General features: G+C 39.0%; 2 protein-coding genes across 6 annotated transcripts in view; one reads left to right on the forward strand and one right to left on the reverse strand.

Annotated features, from left to right (window-relative positions):
* Nucleotides 1-4,398, reverse strand: part of LOC109688742 (filamin-A-interacting protein 1) — a 250,520-nt gene extending 246,122 nt beyond the window's left edge. For both annotated transcript variants that reach the window (XM_074079426.1, XM_074079398.1), the window contains exon 1: nt 4,286-4,398. The gene's annotated coding sequence lies outside the window, so the exon portion shown is untranslated. The remainder of the gene's footprint in view (nt 1-4,285) is intronic.
* A 640-nt stretch (nt 4,399-5,038) lies between these two features.
* Nucleotides 5,039-23,382, forward strand: part of Senp6 (SUMO specific peptidase 6) — a 98,256-nt gene continuing 79,912 nt past the window's right edge. Inside the window, exons 1-2 of one of the 4 annotated variants that reach the window (XM_074079467.1) lie at nt 5,039-5,203; nt 22,953-23,040. In XM_074079467.1, the coding sequence (XP_073935568.1) occupies nt 5,152-5,203; nt 22,953-23,040 (140 nt within the window). In that variant the 5' untranslated portion in view covers nt 5,039-5,151. The remainder of the gene's footprint in view (nt 5,204-22,952; nt 23,041-23,382) is intronic. The other 3 variants (XM_020163767.2, XM_074079474.1, XM_074079479.1) reach the window with 3 other exon arrangements.

Here is a 23,382-nt window from a genome sequence, read left to right on the forward strand (position 1 = left end):
CATTTATAAATATTATAATGAAGATTCTTGATAGGAAATGTATAAGAAATGTAAGTTATTCTGAGGATACATTCATTTACAATTTTTAAAAGATTAGCACGTACTTCACCTGACCAAAAGTTTAACGTTATTAGCATTAAGTGGTTGCTAAGCCAGATGATAAAACCCCAGAAAAAACAATCTGCAATGTTATAGAGGGATAGAAAGCATTCGCTAAAAAGACCTGAAAATTAACAACAACAAAAAAAGGAGCATGACACCTGGTAGGATTAAACAAGAAAATCAACAAGTTCAAAATGAGGTACAAATTTTGTTGCAGCAGCAATTTATGTACTATTTTCATACAGTGCTCATCATTTATTTCATTAGAGTCAAATTCATCAGGGTCTTTAAAAAACCATCATCCTGTCACAATTTGCAGAACTCACAGCTGTCCTCCAAACTTGTATTTAGTACGTGGAATAACTATATACTGCACATATAAGTGTAGTGATAAGGATATATAACAACAGTTTCCTCTCTGTATAAGTTCTCTAAAAAGTAACAAATCCTTATTGTGTCACAGCTAGTGTTTTCTCTATGTCAGCCAAATTTTAAATGTCATATATAATGGTATTTAGAAAAACAAGAATAATTGTTTTCAAATAAATATATGTATTAAAACTATGTTACTATTCTATCATTAACTATTAATAGATGCCAGCATAGAATATGCATCACTTTGTCCCAATAGTTTTATATAGTGTTGTTTTGTTTTGTTTTTTTGAGATAGGGTCTCTCTAGGTAGCCCAAGTTGTCCTTGAACTTGTGATCCTCCTGCCTCAGGCTCCCAAGTGTATGGATTTACAGGTATGTGCTATTACACACCAGGCTGTATACAGCACTTAAAATCTGGCTAAAATACAGGAAACACCAGCTGTGCTACAAAAGAAGAATATGTAGCTTTATGGAGACTATATACAGAAAAGAAACATCATTATCATGAGTCTATAACCATTCGCATCTTTCTTCTGTCAATTCCCAGCCTCCTCAACTCAAATAATTTCAGCACTGTGGACTCTAAAACTGATCTTCACATCTAGATTGCTGATCGTTTTAAAAGTATCTTTCCTAGGTGTTTACCATAATGTTATATGGAGAAAAGATATTTTCTTCACTTCTAAGACTATTGTAGTACATGGTCTTTAAGGACTCTGAGTTCTTGAATTCCATGCTTTTAAAGTTTCCTTAAGAAAAATTATTTTAGATATGTTGTAGTCATTTGTTTATTCATTTGAGATATTTATTAATACCTACTGGTTCAAGATTCCACTCTGACAAAAAGTGAATTGCAGATAGAGGATTAAATATAGTCAAAGGCTCTGAGGTTAAAAACAAAACAAAACAAAAATGATGGGCCAGGCTTTGGTAGGCACACCTGCAATCCTAGCACTCAAGAGACTGAAGCAGGAGGGTCGTGAGTTCAAATGCATTGCTATGGTCAAACATCCCAAAGGTTATGAAGTGTGTAGATCCAGTACATTGTTACAAATAAAATACAAATAAAATAAGTTCTAGTGGGCTGAGGGGACTGGGACTCTTGAGAAGGTACTAGGGTAAGGGATATATGGCACATATGAAGGGATGATTTAAAGAAAGCCCTGTCACTATTATAAATCAGAAAATAATCTCTCTGTATAGCCATCCTTACCTTAACCAGCAAAAACCCTCTGTCTCTCTTATTATTGCTTTTGTTTTCTCTCCAACAAAATTAGAGATAAGGGCAGAACAGATTCTACCTGGAAGCAAGGGGGGGTGGGGGGAGAGAGAGGGGGCAGGGGATGGAGGGGAGCAATGACCCAAACAATGTATGCACATGTGAATAAAAGAATATAAATTTTTTAAAAAGAAGTATGTTTTATATAAAGGGGAAAACGTGAAAATAAATTGCTTTGGTAGCTGAAAAATTAAAAAAAGAAAAGAAAAAATAGAATATGTGGGTATAGATGCAGATAGTTTTGGTAAACTAAGGGAATGCTCATTCTGTAGCATGTATTCCTCTCTGAAGTAGGAAGCAAGGAATTCTGCTAGGAGTGGTGGGGAAAGGGTTGAAGAAGTTTGAGAAATTTTGTAGAAGGCTGGTAGCACAGAAGTTCCCTGTGAGATGGCAGTCATATTTTAGTTGAACCCGTCTTCTCAACTGAACAACTTTCTTCCGACATGTTCACCATCCTATGTCCTAACCAGAAAAATGGGTAATAGGGTTTCTCAGAGCAAGGGATTTAGGACAGGGAAGCCAGGAGGGGGCAGAGAAGAAAGGGTGCTGAACATACAATCAAGAAAGAGTAAATGAAATAATGTACTCTGGAGTCTGAACTAGGAAACTAGGAGAAAAGAGAGAAAATGGAAGAGTCTATGGGTCTAGTGTTCACAATGAGATTAAAGATGGTCATAGTGGTTGTGGCTGTAGATGGGTGTTTGAATTTGGAAGAGAAGCAGATCTAGGGTATGACTTCGGGAGTGGATGATCAGAGTAAGTATATTACTAAAAAGATATTGGAAATGCTGAGTGTGATGGTACATGACTGTAATCCCAGCACTCAGGAACATTGAGAGTTCAAACCAGCCTGGTCTACATAGCAAGACTGTCTGAGAAAACAAGCAAACAACAACAAAACCAACAACAAGGAGGGCCACTGATAAAGAATTTTTGTAAATGTACTAAATATACCAAGTTTCAGGAATATCCTAAATTTTAAAAATTTCCAGGCCTTGAATTCCTCATAAACGGATGGATTCTCAGTTGATCATACTCATAGGAAGTAACAATGACTTTAGAAAATATATTTAATACATACTTGAAAGTGGAAACTGATAACATGTAATTGTAGACTCAGAGTAAGAATAGTTGAAGTGCAAAGGAATTTAGAGATTGTTCAATCTAGCAGTTCTCACAGTATGGCCCAGGAATCAGAGCATGGGCACTACTTGCAAACTAGTTAGATACACAGTGTCTCTGGTGTCACTGAATCAGAAACACTGGGGGTGTGGTAAAGTTGTTTGCTTTAATAAGCCCTCCAGGTGTTTGGTTTAATTCATACAACTGCTTTAAAATTGGAAATAGGGAGCTCCATAGTAACACTTACAAATAAAACAGTGGGCTTTGTCTGAAAGAGCTTACATTTGCTGAAAGATACACTTGCTCACAGGACATGCTTGTTTCCTATTCCATGTTTTCTATGGCTGCTATAAGAAGTTACTGTACCATTAAGTTGGCAGTTCACCACAAAGGTATCAGCTTACAGTTTTGTAAGGTCAGAAGTCCAACCAACATCTGTGTCACTGGTCTAAAATCAAGGTATTAAGTTTTTCTTTCTCTACTCTAGGGAAAAGAGTCCCTTTCCTTGTCTTTGCCATGTTCCAGAGACCACCCACTTTGCTTGGCTTCTGGCACTTTCCTCCATTTTCAAGCCAGTAGGTGTGTATTTTTAAATAAGGGACTGGCCTTCTCTACATTTTGGAGTCTGTACATAGGACCAGTCACCTCACATCTACCTGCTATATACACGCCTCAGTATTATCCTGTCATTGGCCCAGACTATGTCATAGAGCACAACAGGATCATGAAATTTCCTCAGGCAACAAAAATAATCAATTATGCTCATTACACTACTCTTACTAAATCACGAAAGACTACTGGTTCATGAAGGAAAAAGATATTAAACGATGTTTTAAACAAAAAGGTTTCCTATGTAAGTCTCGGTTAACAGGACAATTGAATTCGAACAGCTTTTAGTGTACTTAACCAGTGTGTTTAAATAATTTTAATTGTTGTTGACTTTTTGTTGATATATAGCATAGATTTTTGTTGTTTTCTTAAAGCTGGCTATTGAAAAGTTTAAGAAAAATGCTGATTACAGGACTACACTAAAGGGACCAGGTTTTGGTGGTAAGACTATGAAGTAGCTTTAAAATTTCTATTTTCCATATTTTCATTAATGAAACCGTATTACTTTTGAAACATTAAAAAAAAAAAAAGTTAAAGAACCACTAACACGCTACAGTTGCCTGCCTTCTAAGTGTGGGGTATGGTGTTTGAAGTCCCGGCCGCACAAAATGACAAAGGTCCCGTTTCCAACACTGTCCTCCCAAACGGACTGGTGGACCCTTCTCCGATACATCATTTTGCAAACGTGCTCGACACGAATGCGGGCCCCTGGCACTTTCTACACCTGCGACTGCGCTGCCTGCCGCCCTTTCCTCAGGGTGGCTCTGCCTGAGGCCCTCGGCCTCCTCCGGGACGCACCTGGACGGTGGATCCTCGATGCCGGGGCAGATGCGACCCGCTCAGGCGCAGCGGCGCGCAGGCCGGGGCCGGGGCCGGGGCCGGGGCGTCGGGACCCGCGCGGCGCGCAACCCGCTCTGCCGCGAGCCGGGCCCAGGCCCGGAGGGGGAGCGGCGCTGGGGGCGGCGGGGGCGGCGGGGGCGGGCGGGAGGCCGTGGGGGAGGAGCGGCAGCGGCAGAGCGGCGGTGGCGACCGACGCGCGGCGGCGGCGGCGGCGGCAGGAGACCCACCCCTGTCCACATGGACAGTCGCAGAGGCCGGCGCTGATGCGTTCACGCCTGGGCGGGGTGGGCGTACGGCCGTAGCGGCGACGACTGCAGCAGCTTCGACTCAGGGGTCTGCGGACGCCTGACGGTCGCGGAGACCTCGCTGCCTTGGCGCGGCGGGTGCGGCCATTTTACGGCCTGGGACGGAGGGAGGCGTGTGTGAGCGCGCTCGCCCGCATCGCTCCTTCCTGCGGCCCGCGCGCGGCCAGAGGAAGCTTCTCCGGCGGCCCGGGAGGGGGGGCGGTGGATGGGGAGTCGTGGGCCGAGAGGAGCCGGGCCCGGGAAGCGCCGTCGCCGTCGCCGCCGCCCGCGCTCCGCCGAGGGAGCCTGAGGAGCAGCCCGGGCCACGGGCCTCGTCGCCGACTGCGGACAGGCCGGGGCGCGCCTGGCCTGCTTTTGTGAAGGGCCGTGCGGACGTCGGAGCGCCGCCTGCCTGACGCCGAGCCGCAGGCCGCAACCCTGCGGCGGCTACCGGCCCCCGGCGCGGCCCCGCATCCCGGCGAGCACGGCGGCGGTGTGGGCCATGGAATAAGGAGGAGGCGGCGGCGTGGGAGGAGGAAGATGGCGGCCGGCAAGAGCGGCGGCAGCGCGGGGGAGATTACATTTCTGGAGGGTACGTGGATGTCGGCCGCGGCCGGCAGGGTGATGAAAGAGAGGGGAAGGCGGCTCCCCGGAACTCGGCGCCCCGCGCCGGGCGAGTGTGGGGCGACGGAGGCACAGCGGGGAGCGATGGCGGGGAGGGCGGGACGCGCGGCGCGGCGCCGCGAAGCGAGCGGGCGGGCGGGCGAGCGCGCCGCGTTCGAGCCGAGTCCGCCCGGGCGGCGAGGGGGCCGCGCAGGCCGCGCTCAGGGAGGGCGGAGAGGAGCGCGCGCCCGGCTCTGACATCTTTCCATTTTCCTGCTGACAGCAGGCTGAGTACAGGTCTTGCTCGGCCATCTGCGAAAGTTTCCAACGGCCGCGGTCGGGGGTTGGGAGTTGTCCCCGTTCGCGTCCGCACACGGCCCCGGCGCTGCTCTTGCGGCCGGCGTTCCCGCTAGGCCTGGCCGGCTCGGAGGAAGTGCGCCTCGGTGAAGATATTTTTGTACAAAAATGTATCCAGCGTCAGTGTGGGGACAGTCGCCAAAGCTAATAGATCAACTTTGAGTGTTTCCGTGCTCACTTGCAGGGGGTACAGTTGGGGGCCAAGCCGGCCTTGAAAGTGTGCTTTAGTCGGGGTCGTGGTTACAATACTGGCTTTATACGTAGATCGATCTATCTATATATATAATCTCCACCCCCCCCCAAAGCAGCTGGAGTTCATTGTGGTTGTGGACCAAGAACTTGAATGCTCACATTACTAAATTTGACGACCGGCTCTGTGTCCTACATCGGTTATTGAGAAAGTCTTGGCTGTTCAGTGTTTGTTTAAAAAAAAAACGGTAATTTTGCAAAGATTTCTTTTCAGCTACAGTATATTTGAGTGATACTTTACAAATGACTGGAAACATTACTGATGTAAGAAAGTATAATTTAGTGTAAAATTTAAAAACAACCTTACTGGTAACAGGTTCTATAGGAGGCTGTTGAGGGGTGGCATGCCCCATTTATTGCCTTATAAGCAGCATCTCAGTTACGGCAACACAGTAGGTACTTACTCAGTGATAGTCTAATGACTGGAGACTAATAAAGGTGGGAAAAGTAATTTTCTGAATCTTTCATACTTGACGTGAGAAAAATCATACCTTGCCGGGCAAACCAAACTGTAAAACTGATGAGATTTCTACGTAGGGTTTCTGTCCAGTAAGAAGATAAGGAAAGTTTGTGAGTTACTATCTTCTTACTAATTTGGGGCGGAGTAGGTAACCTGTCTAGAGGTTGAGACACATGCAGTTCTGTTACAGGTAACAGAAGTTGTTTTGAAGTTCGAAAGTCAAAAGATATTTTCATCTGTTTATTATGTTCAGTATACTGATGATTATACTTTTGTGCTATGGGAGATTTTGGGCTTCTGTAGTCTTCTGATTCAGTTTATAAATTCTGATTGGATGAAAATAGGATCAAAAGAGCACAAAGCCAATCAGTGGATTACAATTAGTACTACTTCTAAATTCTAATGCTAATTTCCAGGATTCTTTTGGTTCCCATCACTTTTAATAATAAAATGTTCCATTATAATTTGTCATACATTTGTCATACTGTCTTTACATTTTCAAAATGTTTTCCTGTTGGTTTGGGAGATTTAACATTTATTTTTATTTATTTGGTGGTACTGGAGTTTGAACTCAGGACCTCATGCTTGCTAGGTGGGCCCTCTACCACTTGAGTCACTCCACCATCCCTCTTTTGTGTTGGGTATTTTTTTGAAATAGGGTCTTGCTTTTGTTCCCTGGACTGGCCTCAAATCATGATCCTCCTGATCTCTGCTTCCATGAGCCACAGGTGCCCAATGGGATTTAATATTAAAACAGCTGCATATTATATGTTTCATTCTCTATAACAGAGTTCTTGAAAATCTGAAGTAGGTTTTCATTTAGTCATGAAACATTTATAGCAGCCTATTCTGCTAGGCCCTGTACCAAAGTGAATAAAACAGTGCAAAAATATTCAAAGTACCTACTTTGATGGAATTTACATTTTCATGTGAAAGACTGTCAGTAAAACATAAAAAATAATACTAGAGCATTCTTACCTCAGATTTCATATAGTTCCTTCAGGTCTGCTCAGACTTGACAAACTACCCTAAAATGTCATGATGCCACATGTGCTCCCACATGCAAACATGTGACATTACTTTTGCTGTTTTATTTTTTGTATCAGTATGTACTGATAATGATTAATTATTAAATAATCAAATAAATTAAATGATTAATTTATTTCTTCCTGCTTCTCAGCCCTACTGAAATGTAAGCTCTGTGAAAACAATGAGTTTGCTTCTTCACTATCCTACCTGCACCTGGAAACTATTTGTTGGTTAAATAAACTAGATCATAACAGTGTGATAAAGGCTGTAGAGGAAGTATGCCATGCACAATGGAGAAGCTGTTTATAGTATTCAGGTCAGAGAGGCATCTTTGAGATGACACTGAGTTAACACCTCATTGCAAGACTCTTCAGAGGGGATGCATGGTTCTGTTTTTTAAACAAATCATAATGGCTGAAAAAATTTTCTGCTTTCCAATCTTATTTCTTTCATATCTGTTCATTTACTGTTCTCTTACACCTCTTTTCCATGGTTTTGGCAGGTTTCTTTGTTAATTCATCCAACCATTATTTATTAAGTACCTGCTATGTTGTTACTACACAGAGAAGCACAGTGGCAAGGGGGGAAGAAAAACAAAACTAGTTTCTCCAGAGTACAGTACAGTGAGGAGAATCGATAATCAAATAATCACACTTTTAAAAGTACAACTGTAATGCACTGCCAAGGAGAGTTATTTAGAATAATGAGTATTTGATATAGTCAAGGTAATTTGAAGGATGAATAGGGAAGGGGAAGATGGGAGTTAGCTTTTCAGACAGATAGAATAAAAGAAAGAAGCATGGTGTGTATGGGGAACAAAAATGGGATGGGGTGGTGCCAGCAAGGAGAGTGGTACAAAATGAGGCTGAAGGTGACATCATCAAATTTGTTTCAGAAACGGTCATTGCTGCCACATTATCAGGGAAACCAGTTAGAAAATGATCACAATATAGGGCAAAGATTGTGGTAGCCAGCTTTGTCTCTTAACCTTCTCCCTCTCTTTCTGTGAGTGCTAACAAGTCTGCTTATTCTCATCTTTTTTTAAATTGTTGTGCTGGGTGTAGGTACCTTGTGGTACTTACAAAAGTTCTTATTACAATGTATTAAATATATCATACTTGGATTCACCGCCTCCCCCACTCTGACCTATCCCACCTCCCCCCCATTCCTGGAACAGTTTCAACAGGTATCATTTCTGCATTTACATACATGTGTATACAGTATTTGCACCATATTCACCCTTCTACCCACTTTCTCTCCCCACCCCGCGCACTAGTTTATAGCTACCTTTCTTTTGTCTTTTTTTCTTCCATTGGAATTGCTTTACCTATATTTTCTGCCATTTATTTCTTGAAATAATTTCTTCTTATCTTCCGTTTCTAAGGTGCATATGTTATTAGTTGTTTTCATTTCAGATCTAGTTCTCCTTAGGTCCTTGTCCACTGGGTTGAAAAACTGATGCTGAGCTACTACTCTGTTGTCCTCTAAGCTAACAAAAAAGCGTCTGTGTCCAAATGAAAAGAGTTTCCCATTACCCCCAGCCAAACTTTCACATGTAAATTTAGTTCAGAGCACAATCACTTTGTCAGTTTTACTGGGGACAGTAAATACTTCACTTGGGGTAGTGGGATTGAACCGAGTGCCTTACACTTGCTAGGGAAGTACTCAACATTTGAAGTAGGCCCCCCTCATTTTGTTTTTGAGATGGAGTCTCACTAACTTCTCAGCTGGCCTGGCACTTGGAATCCCTCCTGCCTGTGCCTCCTGAATATCTGGGATTACAGGTGTGTGCCACCATACCCAACTATTTCACACTATCTCTTGAACTAAAGCTCACATTCTAAATGATTGGCATCTCATGAAGTGTGAGCAAGGTCTTTAATTTTGGCCTACTCAGAGGAGTATACCTCAAAAGTTCTCCATTTAGCCTTGCTCTTTTTTTTCTCTGATTGCCCTACTTTGGGAACTTTTCATCCTAGTTTCATTTGATATTTACTCCTTTTAAGTATGTTTATTTCCTATTTTCATCCTAGTTGAAGTGATACATTTTATCACTTGATTTCAAATACATGAAACAGAAGCATAGAACCTCACTTGAGTATGAAAGTGGTTTTTACTAGAAATGTCATTGAGAGCATGAATTCACAAGCTGGAATGCTGAGATTCAACATGTATTAATAACTGTGTGCTTTGGACAAATTACTTATCCTGTCTAGGTTTTCTGATCTGTAAAACAAAGATATAATAATTGTGTTATCTAGCTATCTATCACCGTGACAAAATACCTGAGAAAATCGCCTTAAAAAAAGGAAAGGTTGCTGGCAGCTCATGGCTCACGCCTGTAATCCTAGCTACTCAGAAGGCAGAGCTCAGGAGGATCATGGTTCAAAGCCAGCCTGGGCATATAGTTCACAAGACCCTATCTCAAAAAACTCATTAGAAGAAAGAGCGGGTGGAGTGGCTCAAGGTGTAGGCCTGAGTTCAAACCCCAGTACCACAAACAAACAAAAAAAAAAGAGGAAAGGTTTATTTTGGTTCACGCCTTCAGGGCATGCCCCCAGTGACTTAAATTCCTTCCTTCAGGTTTTTCCACCTCCCGGTAGGGCCATAGGTTAGCAATCAGACTTTTAGCATGAACCATGGGGGGATGCCTATCCATACTATAGCACTTACCTCATGAGATTGCCACGAGAATTAACTAAGTTGATGTATCTTAAATATGTACCAGGCTTAAAATAAGCACTTTGTAGGTTGGTATTATTATTTATTTTTTACTAGGTAGAGAAAAGAAAAAGAGTTTGCTTTCCTTCTTCCACCATGCCTTCTCATTTACTTGAATTTTAGTTTTCTTTTTTTTAAACTTAGCACTTTTTCTTCTAGAAAGATGGCCAGCTTTTTGTTTTGTTTGGTGGTACTAGGACTAGAACTCAGGGCCTCTCGCTTGCTAGGCAGGTACTCTACCACTTGGACCACTCTGTCAGCCCTTGATATTGTTCATTGATTGCTATAGTGCGAAAGGAAAGACTGGACTTCTGTAAATTGATTTTTCCTCTTGCTGTTACAAAAATGTATCGAATGTTTGAAAAACCCAAAAGACATTATGTGACCCAGAGAAAGTTAGTAGGAAAATCAGAACTAGAGCTTGAGACCTAACTGATACCCACAGCTTTCTCTGGCATTTTTTCTTTTCTTCTTGCTTCTTCCTTCTCTCCCTTCCTTCCCCTCTCATTCCTTTGTTTCTGTATTCTTCCTCTTTATTTTTCCCTGCAGTGTCCCAAGGAGGGCACTATATAAGAGAAGAAAAAATTATAGGTAATATGGGGAATTATCATTTATTAATGAGCACCATTCTAAGAGGTCAAAAGGAGAAAACCACAGATCTCTGAAGGCTCAATTTTTAAAAATACAGTATCATACAGGCAGTCCCAGGAAGCAGACTCCACCATTCAGTGGGAAGAATTAAAAGAATTTGTAGTCATTGAATCTTTTCTCATACTATTTTTTTTCTATTTTTTTCAATAAAGTCATAGTACAATAGTCCCCCTCTAAGCTACACTTTTTCTTTCCTTGGTCAGTTATATTAAACAATTCATAAGTTTTAAATTGAGCCGTATTCTGAGTAGGTAGATGAAATCTTGGTGCTCTTCTCCTCCATCCCACCTGGGATGTGAATTAACCCTTTATCTGTCTTTTATCTACCTACCTGTTAGTCATTCAATAGCCGTCTTGGTTATGAGATGGCCTGTTATAATATCATAGTGCTTCTGTTCACTTTTACTTAACAATGACTGTGAAGTACAAGAGGAGTGATACTGTCAATTTTGAGTATGCCAAGGTGAAGCACAAAGTGCTTTAAGGGGAAAGGTGAACGTTGATTTCATGAGGAAAAAAAAATCATATGCTGAGGTTGCTATGGTCTCTAATAGGAATGAGTCTTCATAAAGAAGAAAAATTCATGCTGGATTTGCTTTATGTCAAATTGAAAAGTTACAACCCCAATGTGTAAGTGCTTAATTTGGAAAAGGCATTAAATTACAGGATTTGGTGTCATCCGTGGTTTCATGTACCCACTAGGGGTCTTCGAACATATCCTTGTGGATAAAATGATGAAAATAATGGTTCTTACGAAATCCAAAAGTTCCTAAATTCCAGAGGGCTTTGGAAGTTAAAGACAAAACAGGAGTTAGGGCTTAGCTCATTGGTAGAGTGCCCATCTAGCATGTGTGAGGCCCTGAATTCCATTCCCACAAAACAAAGTAGGTAACACAATTTGCAGTGTGCTTCAAAGGCACATAGCAACAAGCCTATAATCATAGCTGCTCAGGAGGATTGTAATTCAAGGCCAGTCCAGGCAAAAAGTTTGTGAGACCCCCATCCCAACCAGTGGCTTGGGGTGTGCACCTGTCATCTCCGCCGGGAAGCACACTTCTGTCCAGCCCAGTCCCGGTATAAAGCAAGACCTATCTCAAAATAGACTAAAATAAGCCATATTCCTGTCTTGTCTTTGGGGTTATTTTGGTATTGGTAGGGATGCTGTTTGAAATACACTTCCAGCTTAGTTTTAAAGATCTTGAAGATGAGATTTTTTTTTCCCACATCTTCGAAGTCAAAGAATTTGTTTTGTATGAGCAGCTCAGTCTGAGGCTCTTTATTAGTATTTCGTAAGTATGAATATCAGCTCTTCAGTCTCCTTCCTTGTCTTCACCATTTTCAGATTTCACTTGTTTCTCTATATTCTCAGTTTTATTATGAAAGGATGCATTTAGACCTTCAAAGTGTTTCAATTTGGTGGTGAAATTCCTGCTGAAATTCCCCTGCCACACTGATGGTCCTTCCACCATGGAGCAGGACCATTTGGAGCTTCTTAGCTCATGCAGTCACTCAGTTGTTCATTTTCTGGCTTGGAAGTTTGTGTGTGTCAGTTTGAGACAGTTGTCTTTCTAGAGATTGTATGTTCTGTATAAAGGTACTACGTTAAAATATTTCTGGTCCATAAAATAAGGTAAAACCACTTGATATTTCTGGTTCATAGATGATTTAAGGAATTTCCAGCAACAGCACCAAACACCAAACTTGGACCGAACTGACTCCATGCCAGCCTGTGAGGTCTGTAGCAACCCACTGGATGAAATGAAGAAGCAGATAGCCTAGTGAAGTGTGAACAGCAGCTGGGTCCTGAGGCAAATGTTCTGTACGATACAAACGCTTCATCTTTTTTTTTTTTTTTGGTGATACTGGGGGTTGAACTCAAGGCCTTGTGTTTCAGCCATGTAGTAGCCCTTCTTGTGTTGGTTATTTTTGAGGTAAAGTCTCACTTTATGCTCAGACTGGCCTGGACCATGATCTTCTTGTTTGTACTTCATGCCATTGGGTCCATCTTTTGGTTGAGATAGGGGTCTCTAAAACATTTTTCCTGGTCTGGCCTGGAACTGCCATCCTCCCAGTTTTCCCCTCTGGAGTTGCTATTACTGGGTAGAGCTACCACACCCAGCATCAAAGATTTATTGTTGAGGTAGTACTGGATAATGTATCACTCTGTTTTCTTTACCAAAAGGTAAAGGCTTATTGATCAGGAATTTAAGGAAGGCTCAGCTGGGTGATTTTTTTGCTTCATGTAATGCTTGTAGGATGATTCTATGGTGGTTTGACTGCTTTGGAGACTCCAAGATTGCTTCATTTGGATGTCTGACTTGCTGGGCCCTTCCCTCTCATATAGACTATGGGCATTTTCAAGTGGTCTCTGCAACAGGCCTTCACTTGTTAAATAACGAGTTGGGCTCTGAGAAGCTGCCTTTGAAGGATCTTTACAGTTTGCAGGAAAGACTGAGGATTATAAATGTATAAAACCACTTCAGATTGCTTTTCTGAGAGATTTTCTGGCTTTTGCATTTACTTTTCTGTCACTGCTTTTATATTCCTAAGTTACAGAAATTAACTTTTGTCTTACTGGTCCTTTAAAAGAGTTTCTGTCCATTTTCTTTGTTCTTGTAAAATCTAATTTTATTTTTAAATTAACATACATTAATAATTTTATTATGATAGTTCCATACATGCATACAGTGTACTTCGAACAAGTTTACCCCCTCCATTATATTTCCATTCTGTTACTGTAAGATCTTATTTGTGATAGTTTAAAAGTTACTAGTAAATATTTCACTTCTATGAAGGATGATGTTGCAAATACTCTTGTTCTAGCCAGAAGAAAAAAACATGGCCAAGACAGTTGATGCTGGTGTGAACCCTTTCTTTTTGCATCCTGTTCTTCTCCAGAGGCGATGGGTTTTTTTGTTTTGTTTTGTTTTGTTAAGTTTTATTTTTTCAGTTCTGGGCTTAAACTCAGGGCCTTGCACTTGCTAGGCAGGCACTTTACTACTTGAGCATTCCTTCCCCTCTCCTCTTTTTGCTTTAGTTATTTTTCAGATTGTCTCACATTTTTGCCTGGAGCCATCCTCAGACCATTATCCTCCAAGCTACACTTCCCACATAGCTGGGATACAGGTGAGAACAACACACCAGACTTGCTTTTTGGTTTTGTTTTGTTTTTTTCTTTTTCTTTTGGTGGTACTGGGGTGTGAACTCAGGGCCTCATGCTTGCCCAACAAGGGCTGTGCCACTTGAGCCACTCCCCCAACCACAGGCTTGTTTCTTGAGATGAGGTCTCACTAACTTTTTGCCCTGGTTGGCCTTGATCCTCCCAATCTGTATGTTCCCTCTGAGTAGTTGGGATTGTAGCAGGCATGGGTGGGTGCCACCACACCTGCCCTTAGAGGCAGTCTTTAATTTGGTAGTTATCATTCCCATGCATCTGTTTATGTTATGTGTGCATCTCTTAAATAGAATATATACAACATACATATATACACAATTATATAGTTGCTTAGCATCTTTTAAAATCTATAAATTCATGTCATACTACATTTGTTCTGCAACTTGCTTCTTACAATATTGTCTGAGGAGATTAGCAGTGCTGATAAAAATAGTTCTTTGTTTTTATTTTGAGTCCTTGCTATATATCCCAAGGCTGACCTCAAACTCGAGACTCTTCTGCCTCCAATTTCCCAATATTGGGATTATGAGCATGCACCACCTGCCTGGCTTAAATTTTATTGTCACTTATTGTTCCATAGTCAAATGTGTACTCATCCTTCAGTATTCTAGGAGATGTGTTTCCAGGAGCACCCCTCCCCCATACCAAAATCCTTGCATGGTCAAGTCCCTTATATAAAATGGCATAGTATTTACATAGAACCTTTTTATATCCTCCCATACGCTTTAAATCATTTCTGTATTACTTACAATACTTAATACAGTGTAAAATGCAAAAAGTTATGTATCGCATACAAAAAAGTGTGCTTGTTCAGTACAAACACAATTTTTTTTGTTCCAAATATTTTCAATCCATGGTTGGTTGAATTTGTGGATGGAACTTGAGGATGCAGAGAGCTGACTTAATTTTATGGAAATTTATACTGTATTCACATAAGACATAATCATGCAACGTACTATTGCATACATTGCTACTGTGCACATTTTACCTGTTTCATATTGTTACTGTGAATGTTTTTGTAAAAGTTCATTTCCTGGTGCACATGTGTGTGTGTCTCCAGGGCAGAGGCCAAAACAACCTTTTCTGTAAAGAGCCAGAAAGTTAATGTCTGGTCTTTGTAGTTCATGCAGTCTCTGTCATAGTTACTGTACATTTGCTATTTTAACAAGAAAGAAGTCATAAATAAAATTTTAAAAGAGCATGACTTTGTTCAAATAAGACTTTATTTATGGGCACTAACATTTTAATTTCACGTAATTTTCATGTGCTACGAAATGTTCTTTTTTTCTTTACAACTGTTAAAAATGTAAAAGTCATTGTAAGTTCATGGGCTTCAAAAAACAGCAGGACAGATTTAGGTGCATCATAGTTTATTGCATCTCATCTAAGGGAGCCTTTAAGTGATGGAATGACTGGGTCCTAGGGCATGTTTCAGCTTTCCTCTAGGTATTGCCAAACTGATATCCAATGTGGTTCCAGTAGCAGTTTTTATGTTTTCATTTCTTTTATGTTAGCACTCTCTTGACAAGATTTGATATTTTAATTTCTGCCAGTCTGATTGGGTTATCAGCTGGTGGTTTGAATTTATAATACTCTAAATAGAGGCTGAGTGTCTTTGTTGCTGTACTAGAAAAACATGTCTTTGTTTATTCCACAATCAGAAGTTATTTATTAAGCACTAGCCTAATGTTAGACCCAATTTTATGTACTTTTCATGCATTAAACATTCTGCAGAGTAATCATTGGTTGAATTACATAAATTGAACATTTCTTACCAGATTGTATGACTTTTTGAATAGAATGGCTTTGTGAACAGAATTATTTAATGCTATCATTTGTTTTTCTTTTAATAGTTTTTTTTGTGATTTAAGAAATCCTTTGGTTATACTCATCTTCTGAATTACACCTTTTTTGTTTCCTTTATTTCTGTCCATTTCTTTAGTTTTTATATCAGAGTAGAGGAGTACCAGTCAGCTGTATAGGCTGAAGTAACAGAATTTTTAAAATCTGTAGTTTATTTATTTTTCATGTTTTCCATAAATTTTTAAACTTTTGAAATAATTTTACATTTATAAGAAAGTTTGTAAGACTATTACAAAGACTTCATTTGTTTCCTCAAATGTTAACATTTCCTGTTACTGCTTTATCGTCTCTCTCCTTCAAATATATATATATATATATATATATATATATATATGTGTGTATATGTATGTGTGTACATATATATTTTTGAACCATTTGAAAGTAAATGATACCCATTTACCCTATTTAATTCATTATTCCACCTTCTCCCACTTTTTTTTTTTCCTATTTAGGGACTGTACATTCTCTTAATTTATTGTAGTACAGTTATCAAAACCAGTAAATTAACATTGATATAATACTGTTATCTAGTGTACAAACGTTTAAGTTTCACAGTTTGATATACAAATGCTCACTAATACCAAAAAAAAAATTATGGTTTAGGATTCTAAATATAAGAATTATGTATTGCGATTTCTTTTCTTTTTTTTTGTTGGAATTGGTGTTTGAACTCTGCACTTGCAGAGCATATGCTCTGCCACTTCAGCCATACTTCCAGACCAGTGTATTACATTTATTTGTCATCTCTTTTGTCTCTAATCTTGAATAGCTTTTCAGTCTTCTAGTTGCTAAGAGTTTTTGTTTCGTTTGAGTGGGACTGCAAGTTAACATTTATGATCTTTAAATGCTAACTTGCTTTTTGGAATAAATCCTACTTAATTGTAATGTATTATTCTTAATAAATCACTAGGTTTGATTTGCTAATGTTTTGTGTGAGATTTTTAATCTATCTTTATGTGCGATTGCTCAATAATTTCCTTTTTTGAATGTTCTCAGGTTATGAATTAAGCATTCAGACTTCATAAAGTGAAATGTAACATGTTCCCCTTTTTCAATTTCTGAAAAAATTTAGGCAAGGTTGGTGCTATTTCTTAAAAGTTTGGAAAACAATAACTAGCAAAGCTTTCTGAATCTTGGTTTTTCTTTGTGGAAAAAATTATAATAATGAATTTGTTTCAGTTTCTTTTATTGATAAAATGATGTTAAAATCTTTTCCTCCTTGTGTCAGTTTAGTAGTTTGTGTATTCATGGGCATTTAGGTTTTGTCTTCCTCTCCCTCACGGCCCAATACCTAGGGATAAAAGCCCTTGCTTCTTGCATGCTGGGCAAGCACTCTACCATGGAGCTCTGTCCCCAACGCAAGTTTCTACCCATCTTGTACCCCTTTTGATAAAAGTTACAGTTTGTTACATTTTCATCTATTAATTCCTCTCTGGGTTCTTTTTGTCAGTGGTCGAGCACTTGTCTAGCATGCACGGGGCCTTGAGTTTGATTTCCATTATTGAAAAGAAAAGGGGTGGGGAAGGATAATGTATTTATTTAATTTGTGGAGTTTTTTTTGTGTGTGTATGGTACTGGGGTTTGAACTCTGGGCCTCATGCTTGCTGAGCAGACACTCTACCACTTGAACCACTGTGCCAACCCTAATTTGTGTTTTTTAACTGAGATTTTCCCTAAACCTTTTTGTTTTCTTCTTAATTTTGAAAGTGGAGTGCAGTGGACAAAATTTCCCTCTTACTGTTGCTAGTGTCATCGATAACAATATATTGAAATGTGACTCTCAAGGACTTTTAAGGATTTTAAGTTTTTGCCTCTACACCAGGTTGCCCCAGGCCTAACAGTTTTTAAATTTTGTTTGCATTTTATAGTTTATTTTTTCCTTTGTTGGGAGTTATCACATCTGTGCCATTGTTTTTCCACTTACTTGTGGGCTGTAGTGTGTTCCTAATTAGGAAATTGTATGATCAGGTTTGTTAGAATTGTGGGTACAGAACCCATTTCATTTAGTACATAAATACTAGACTATTTTTCACTTCTGAGCCAGGTTCATTTACATTCCTTGTTTCTAAATTTTATTTTTTAAATTTACAGAAAAGTTTCAAAGGTGGTATTGAGAGTTTCTGTATACCCTTCATGCAGCTTCTGCTAAACTTGCCACCTATTGTACATTTGCCAAAACTTGGAAATTTGACATCATTATAATTCTGCTGCCTTAACTGCCGTCTTAATTTAGATTCCACCAGTTATACCATTTACGTTCTTTATGTATTCAGACTCCAATGCAGGCCTTTGAGTTTGTTTACATGTCTCCTTTGTCTACTCTGATCTTTGACAGTTTCTTAATCTTTCCTTGTTTTTCATAACCTTGCCAGTTTGAAAGAGTACTAATGAAGTATTTTGTAGAATGTTCCTGTTGGATTTGTCTAGGGGGGTTGTGTATGTGTGTATCTAAAGCAGCATTACGGGTTTTAGAGATGAAAACCAGAGGTGAAGTGCTGTTTTTCATCACACTGTATTAAAGGTTCTATGCCAGGAATCAGACATACCTATAATCCCAGCTACTAGGAAAATGGAAGTAGGCATATTGTGGTCTGAGCCTGCCCTATGTGAAAAACTACAGCAAAAAGGATTGAGGTGTGGCTCAAGTGGCTGAGCAAGGGTACTGCTCTTGAGTTCAGTCCCCAGTACTGCAAGATATACCACTGTTGATGTCAGTCTTGATCACTTGACTGAGGTAGTGGTTGTCAGATTTCTCCACTGTCAGTTTATTTTTGTTTTTCTTTTGAGTTACCAAGTTCAGCGCATACTCAAGGAAAGCAGAATTAAATTCCATCACTGACAGAAGGGAATATGTGTGTATGTTATTTGAAATTTCTCTGTAAGAAAAATAAGTCCCTTCTCTCCATTTATTTTATTTGAGGGATTATAATCCAATGCTGATTTTTTTTGTTTTTTAAATTTTTGTTAAAATTGTTACACCTCTGCTTGATGATAAGAGTTTTCAGGTTGGCCCCTCTAACCTTTTCACATCCCCTTTTTTTTTTTAAAGTACTAGCTTGTATTTTGGCACTGTAAGGTATTCCAGATTTTATTTTTCCTGCCTCTGCCTTAGAATCAGTCATTTTACCTCCTATGAGCTGTGGTTCCTCTTACTGGAGAGAATCATTTTTAGAACCCAGGGTTGGATTTCAAGCGTGCATGTAACTGAGGTGTCATTGCTTCTAGACTTTCTGAGAGGACAGAGTCTTCTGTGAGTACTAACCCATGTCACACAATATAGCTATATTTATATCTATCCACCTTGCATGCACTAAGTAAATCTGGGTTCATACTGATAACTCTGACTCTAATCCAGCACCACAGATTTCTTCTCTTATATGTAACTTCTTTTTCTCAAAGGGAGAACTCTTTTTTATTAGCTACTGTTTATTTACTTATTTATTTGCTGTTTATTTATTTAAGTAAATAAAAAACTATTTACATAAAGACATATGTAAAAGTGGTTCAAATTTGCTCATGATAAGTTATTTTCTTCTGTCCCATGGTATTTTTGGTTTCAAACTCATATTCATTGAAATTGTTTTGATGTTTTAGATGTTTTCAGAGAGGATTTATATTCACTTATTTTAGTCATATCTAGGCTCTTTTCCCTCTTAAAAATTTTTTTGGTGATACTGGAGAATAATTTTGTTATGATAAGATGTATAAAACTTGAAATTTATCCTTTTAATTGTTATTTCATTGATATTAAATACATTCCCAGGGTTGTATACCACCCATTACCCATTTCTGGTACTTTTTCATCAGCTCAATCCAAAATCATCCATTAAAATAAATTTTCATTTCCTCTTCCTCTAGTCTTTGGTACCACTATTCTTTGTGTCTCTTTGAATTTGCCCATTCTCTGTACCTCCTATAAGTGAAATCATACAATATTTGTCCTTTTGTTTCTTATCTATTTCACTAAGTATAATGTATTTGGGTTCATCCATGTCATATATCCAAACTTTGTTCTTTTAATAGCTGAATAATAGTGTAGTGTTGTGTGCATGCATATGTACGTGTGTATCTATGCACAAATACCATATATTTTTTAATCCATTCACCTGCAGATAGACATTTGATTACTTCCACCTTTTGACTTTAGTGTGGTAATGCTACTGTGAACATTGCTGTAGAAGTGAGTCTATGCTTTCAGTTAATATTGGGTATATATCTAGAAGTGAAGTTGATGGATCATATGGGAAATCTGTTTAATTTTTTGAGGAACTACCAAACATTTCCCACAGTGGCTTCACTATTTTACAGTGCCTACCAACAGTGCACAAGAGTTGTAATTTCTCTACCTGCTATCCAATACTAACTACTTTGCACTTTTTTATTTTATTTATGTATTTTTTTTTTCCTTTTGCTATTTTTGCATTTTAAGAAAAGGTAGCCATCCTAGTACTGAGAGTACTGCTCAAGTCATAGACTACTTGCCTGGTAAGCATGAGGCCCTTGGTTCAATCTTCAGACTGAAAAAAAAAGAAAGCAGGAAGAAAAAAAATCTGTGCTAGGCATAATAATGCTACATACCTGTGATCCCAGCCACTCAGTGGCGGACACGGGAGGATGTAACTTTGAGACCAGCTTTGTAAAGTTAGCTCAAGACCCTCTCTGAAAAACAAAACAAAAAGACTGGGGGCTGTGGTTCAAGCAATATAGCTTATCTAGCAAGTACAAGTCCCTGAGTTATGTCCCTAGTACCACACACACACACAAACAAGTTTAAAAAATAGCATCTCATTATGGTTTGTTTTGTATTTCCCTAGTGACTAGTAATATCAAGCATCTTTTCATGAGTTTTGTTTGTTTTGCTTTTTTTGAGGTATTGGGGATTTCACTCAGTTCTACCACTTTAATCACATTCCCAGTCCTTTTACTGTTAGTTTGCCAAATAGGGTTTTAAGCTAACTTTGTTTTGACTGACCTCAAACTACCAATATCTCCTCTGCCTCATGAGGAGCAGGGGTTATAGGTGTGCCCCTCAGCTTTTTTTTTTTTTTTTTTTTTTGAGACAGGGTCTTGATATATAACCCAAGCTGGCCTTGAATCCATGTTCTTTCTGCCTTGGTCACTGTTTTTGTTCTTCTTCTTCAGTTGGTACTTGAGGAGTTAAACTCAGATCCTTGAGCTTGCTAGGCAGTTGCTTTACCTCTTGAGACATGCCTCCAACCCTTTTTGTGTTGGTTATTTTGGGGATAGGATGTCACTCTGTGTTCAGGCGGACCTGGACTGAGATCTTCCCTGCATGCCACCATGCCCAGCCACTGGCTACATTTTTGTATTTTTAAAAACCAGACATTACTTGAGTATTGGTTGGAATTCTCAACATTAACTGGATGCTGCAATAGCAGTCCCTGTTGGTTTAGGTGTTGTTCACTCATGGAATCTGTACTGAATGTGTGGTAATATAATTTTTAGATATCTCATTTGACCAGCAAATGTAGTGTTCTGTTTTAACTTTGCCAATCCAGTTACATTTTCTCCTATGCTTGGTAGGGCGGCCACATTTACCATAGGTCAACTTCTGAAGGAGCTAGGCTAAAAAAGCCACGGCAGCAGCAGACCGTGGGTATCTTATTATGATGCTTTCCAAATAATGACTGGCCCCTTTGTCATCTTGCTTGGGCCTCTGAGACCTAAGAGGAGGCTATTTCAGTCCTGAACTTCTGGACCATGTAGATTGTGAAAATTAGGACCTCAATTTGTAGTAATTGTGAGCTTATGATCAGGAATTTTCTGACTGCCTTAGTCAATTTAAACTGCTATAAAAAAGGACCATAGACTGGTTACTGTTTAATTATCTATTTGTGAATATATGTATGTATGTATGTATGTATGTATGTATGTATTTTTGTTGTTGGCATCTTTTTGAGACTAGTTCTCACGATGTAGTCCAGGCTGGCTTTGAACTTGGTCCTCCTGCCTAGGCCTCCCAAGTGCTGGGATTATTAACATGCACCACCATGTCCAACACTATCATTAAGAAACAAACAAATTCCTCACAGTTTTGGAGGCTGGAAAGTCAAATTAAGGTTTCCAGGTACAGTGTCTGGTAATTGCCAGCTTTCTCATTGATGATACTTACCATGGAAGGGCAAACTCCCTTTGGTTCTATTTATAAGGGCATTAATTCCACTCAATAGGGCTCTGCCCCGTATTTTCCAAAGGTTCTATCTGGTAATACCATTATCTTGGGTGTTGGGATTTCAACATCTGAATTTTGAGGTGATAAAAACATTTAGACTATACCACTAACCATGAAGTAGCTACATTTTATTTTTTACTTTTTTGGGGTGCTGGGGATAGAACCTAGGGCCTTGCACATGCTAGGCTAGTTCTCTACCAGCCCATAGATGCACTTTATTTGTCTTTAGTATTGCAACCCAAAAGGGTAACACGGGTAACATGTCACAGTTGGGTGGGGGTTTTTTTTGTTTTTTTTTGTTTGTTTCATTCCTGACTCACCTAGTAGAAATGTTGCCCTTCAGGTCATCTGGTTTTAACCTGATGTATCATACTGCTAAGACCTGAACTTAATCTTAAAGCCCAGACTCTAGGACGTCAGGTTTTTGTCATGGGGCTCCAAAACAAAACCATTTACTGAACATCATCTCTCCAGGTTCCCACTTTCTAGTTATTCTTGAATAACTAGAAATTCGGGGGATTGTAGCAATGCACTTAGAAATTTTTTTTTATACTCCAAATGAATATCTTTGGTGTTCTGATCTAGAGTTTTTCTGGTCATTAACTATATTACCAACACTTTCTTCTAAAAAAAAAAAATGTAGAGATGATTTGAACTTAAGAAAAAAGGCTAGTGGTCTGGATATAGTTTTCATGATTAAGACAAGCAAATTATTTATTCAAATTAGACAAATTCCTAGAATCAATAATCAAATATTGTGAGAGTGGGGCTGATTTTATACATTTTTATTATATACCCCATTTTTAGTACATCTTATTAATTTGGGCTTCTTTCTGTAGCAGACACATTTGTGGATGACTATTAATTAGGAAAAACATTAAGTGTTCTTTTTTTCCTTGGAGGAAATAAGATATTTACAAAAAAAGCAAGCAAGTTAAAAGGAAATCTAGAATAATCAAAGAGCTTAGGAAATGCTCAAATTTGTTTTGCATTGAATAGTTCTATTATTGAATACTTATCTCAGTTTGTTTTTATTTCAGCTTTGGCTAGATCAGAGTCTAAGAGAGATGGAGGTTTTAAAAATAATTGGAGCTTTGATCATGAAGAAGAAAGTGAAGGAGATAAAGAGTAAGGATTTCTTTTCCCTCAGATATTTTATAAGAATGAAACTATTCATTAGAAAATCAATTTATATTCCATGGAAAGATTTTTTTTAACAGTGTGGTATTCTTTGATTAAGAAAACATTTAACTCTTAAACAGTAGCATTAAGAAAAGGTAAAACAGTTCTTTATTAGTAAATAATTTTGCTGTTATTTGTCTTTTGAAATGTGCATGTAATACATGTTACCTTATGATTAAAAAATGACTAAAACAGAAGATTTCAAATTAAGAAAATTGTTCTTTTTGTTAAAAAAAAAAAAAAAAAAGCAAGTTCAGACCCCAGTACTGCCAAAAAAAAAGGCATTCT

Source organism: Castor canadensis, chromosome 1 (assembly GCF_047511655.1).
Source record: "Castor canadensis chromosome 1, mCasCan1.hap1v2, whole genome shotgun sequence".
NCBI lineage: Eukaryota > Metazoa > Chordata > Mammalia > Rodentia > Castoridae > Castor > Castor canadensis.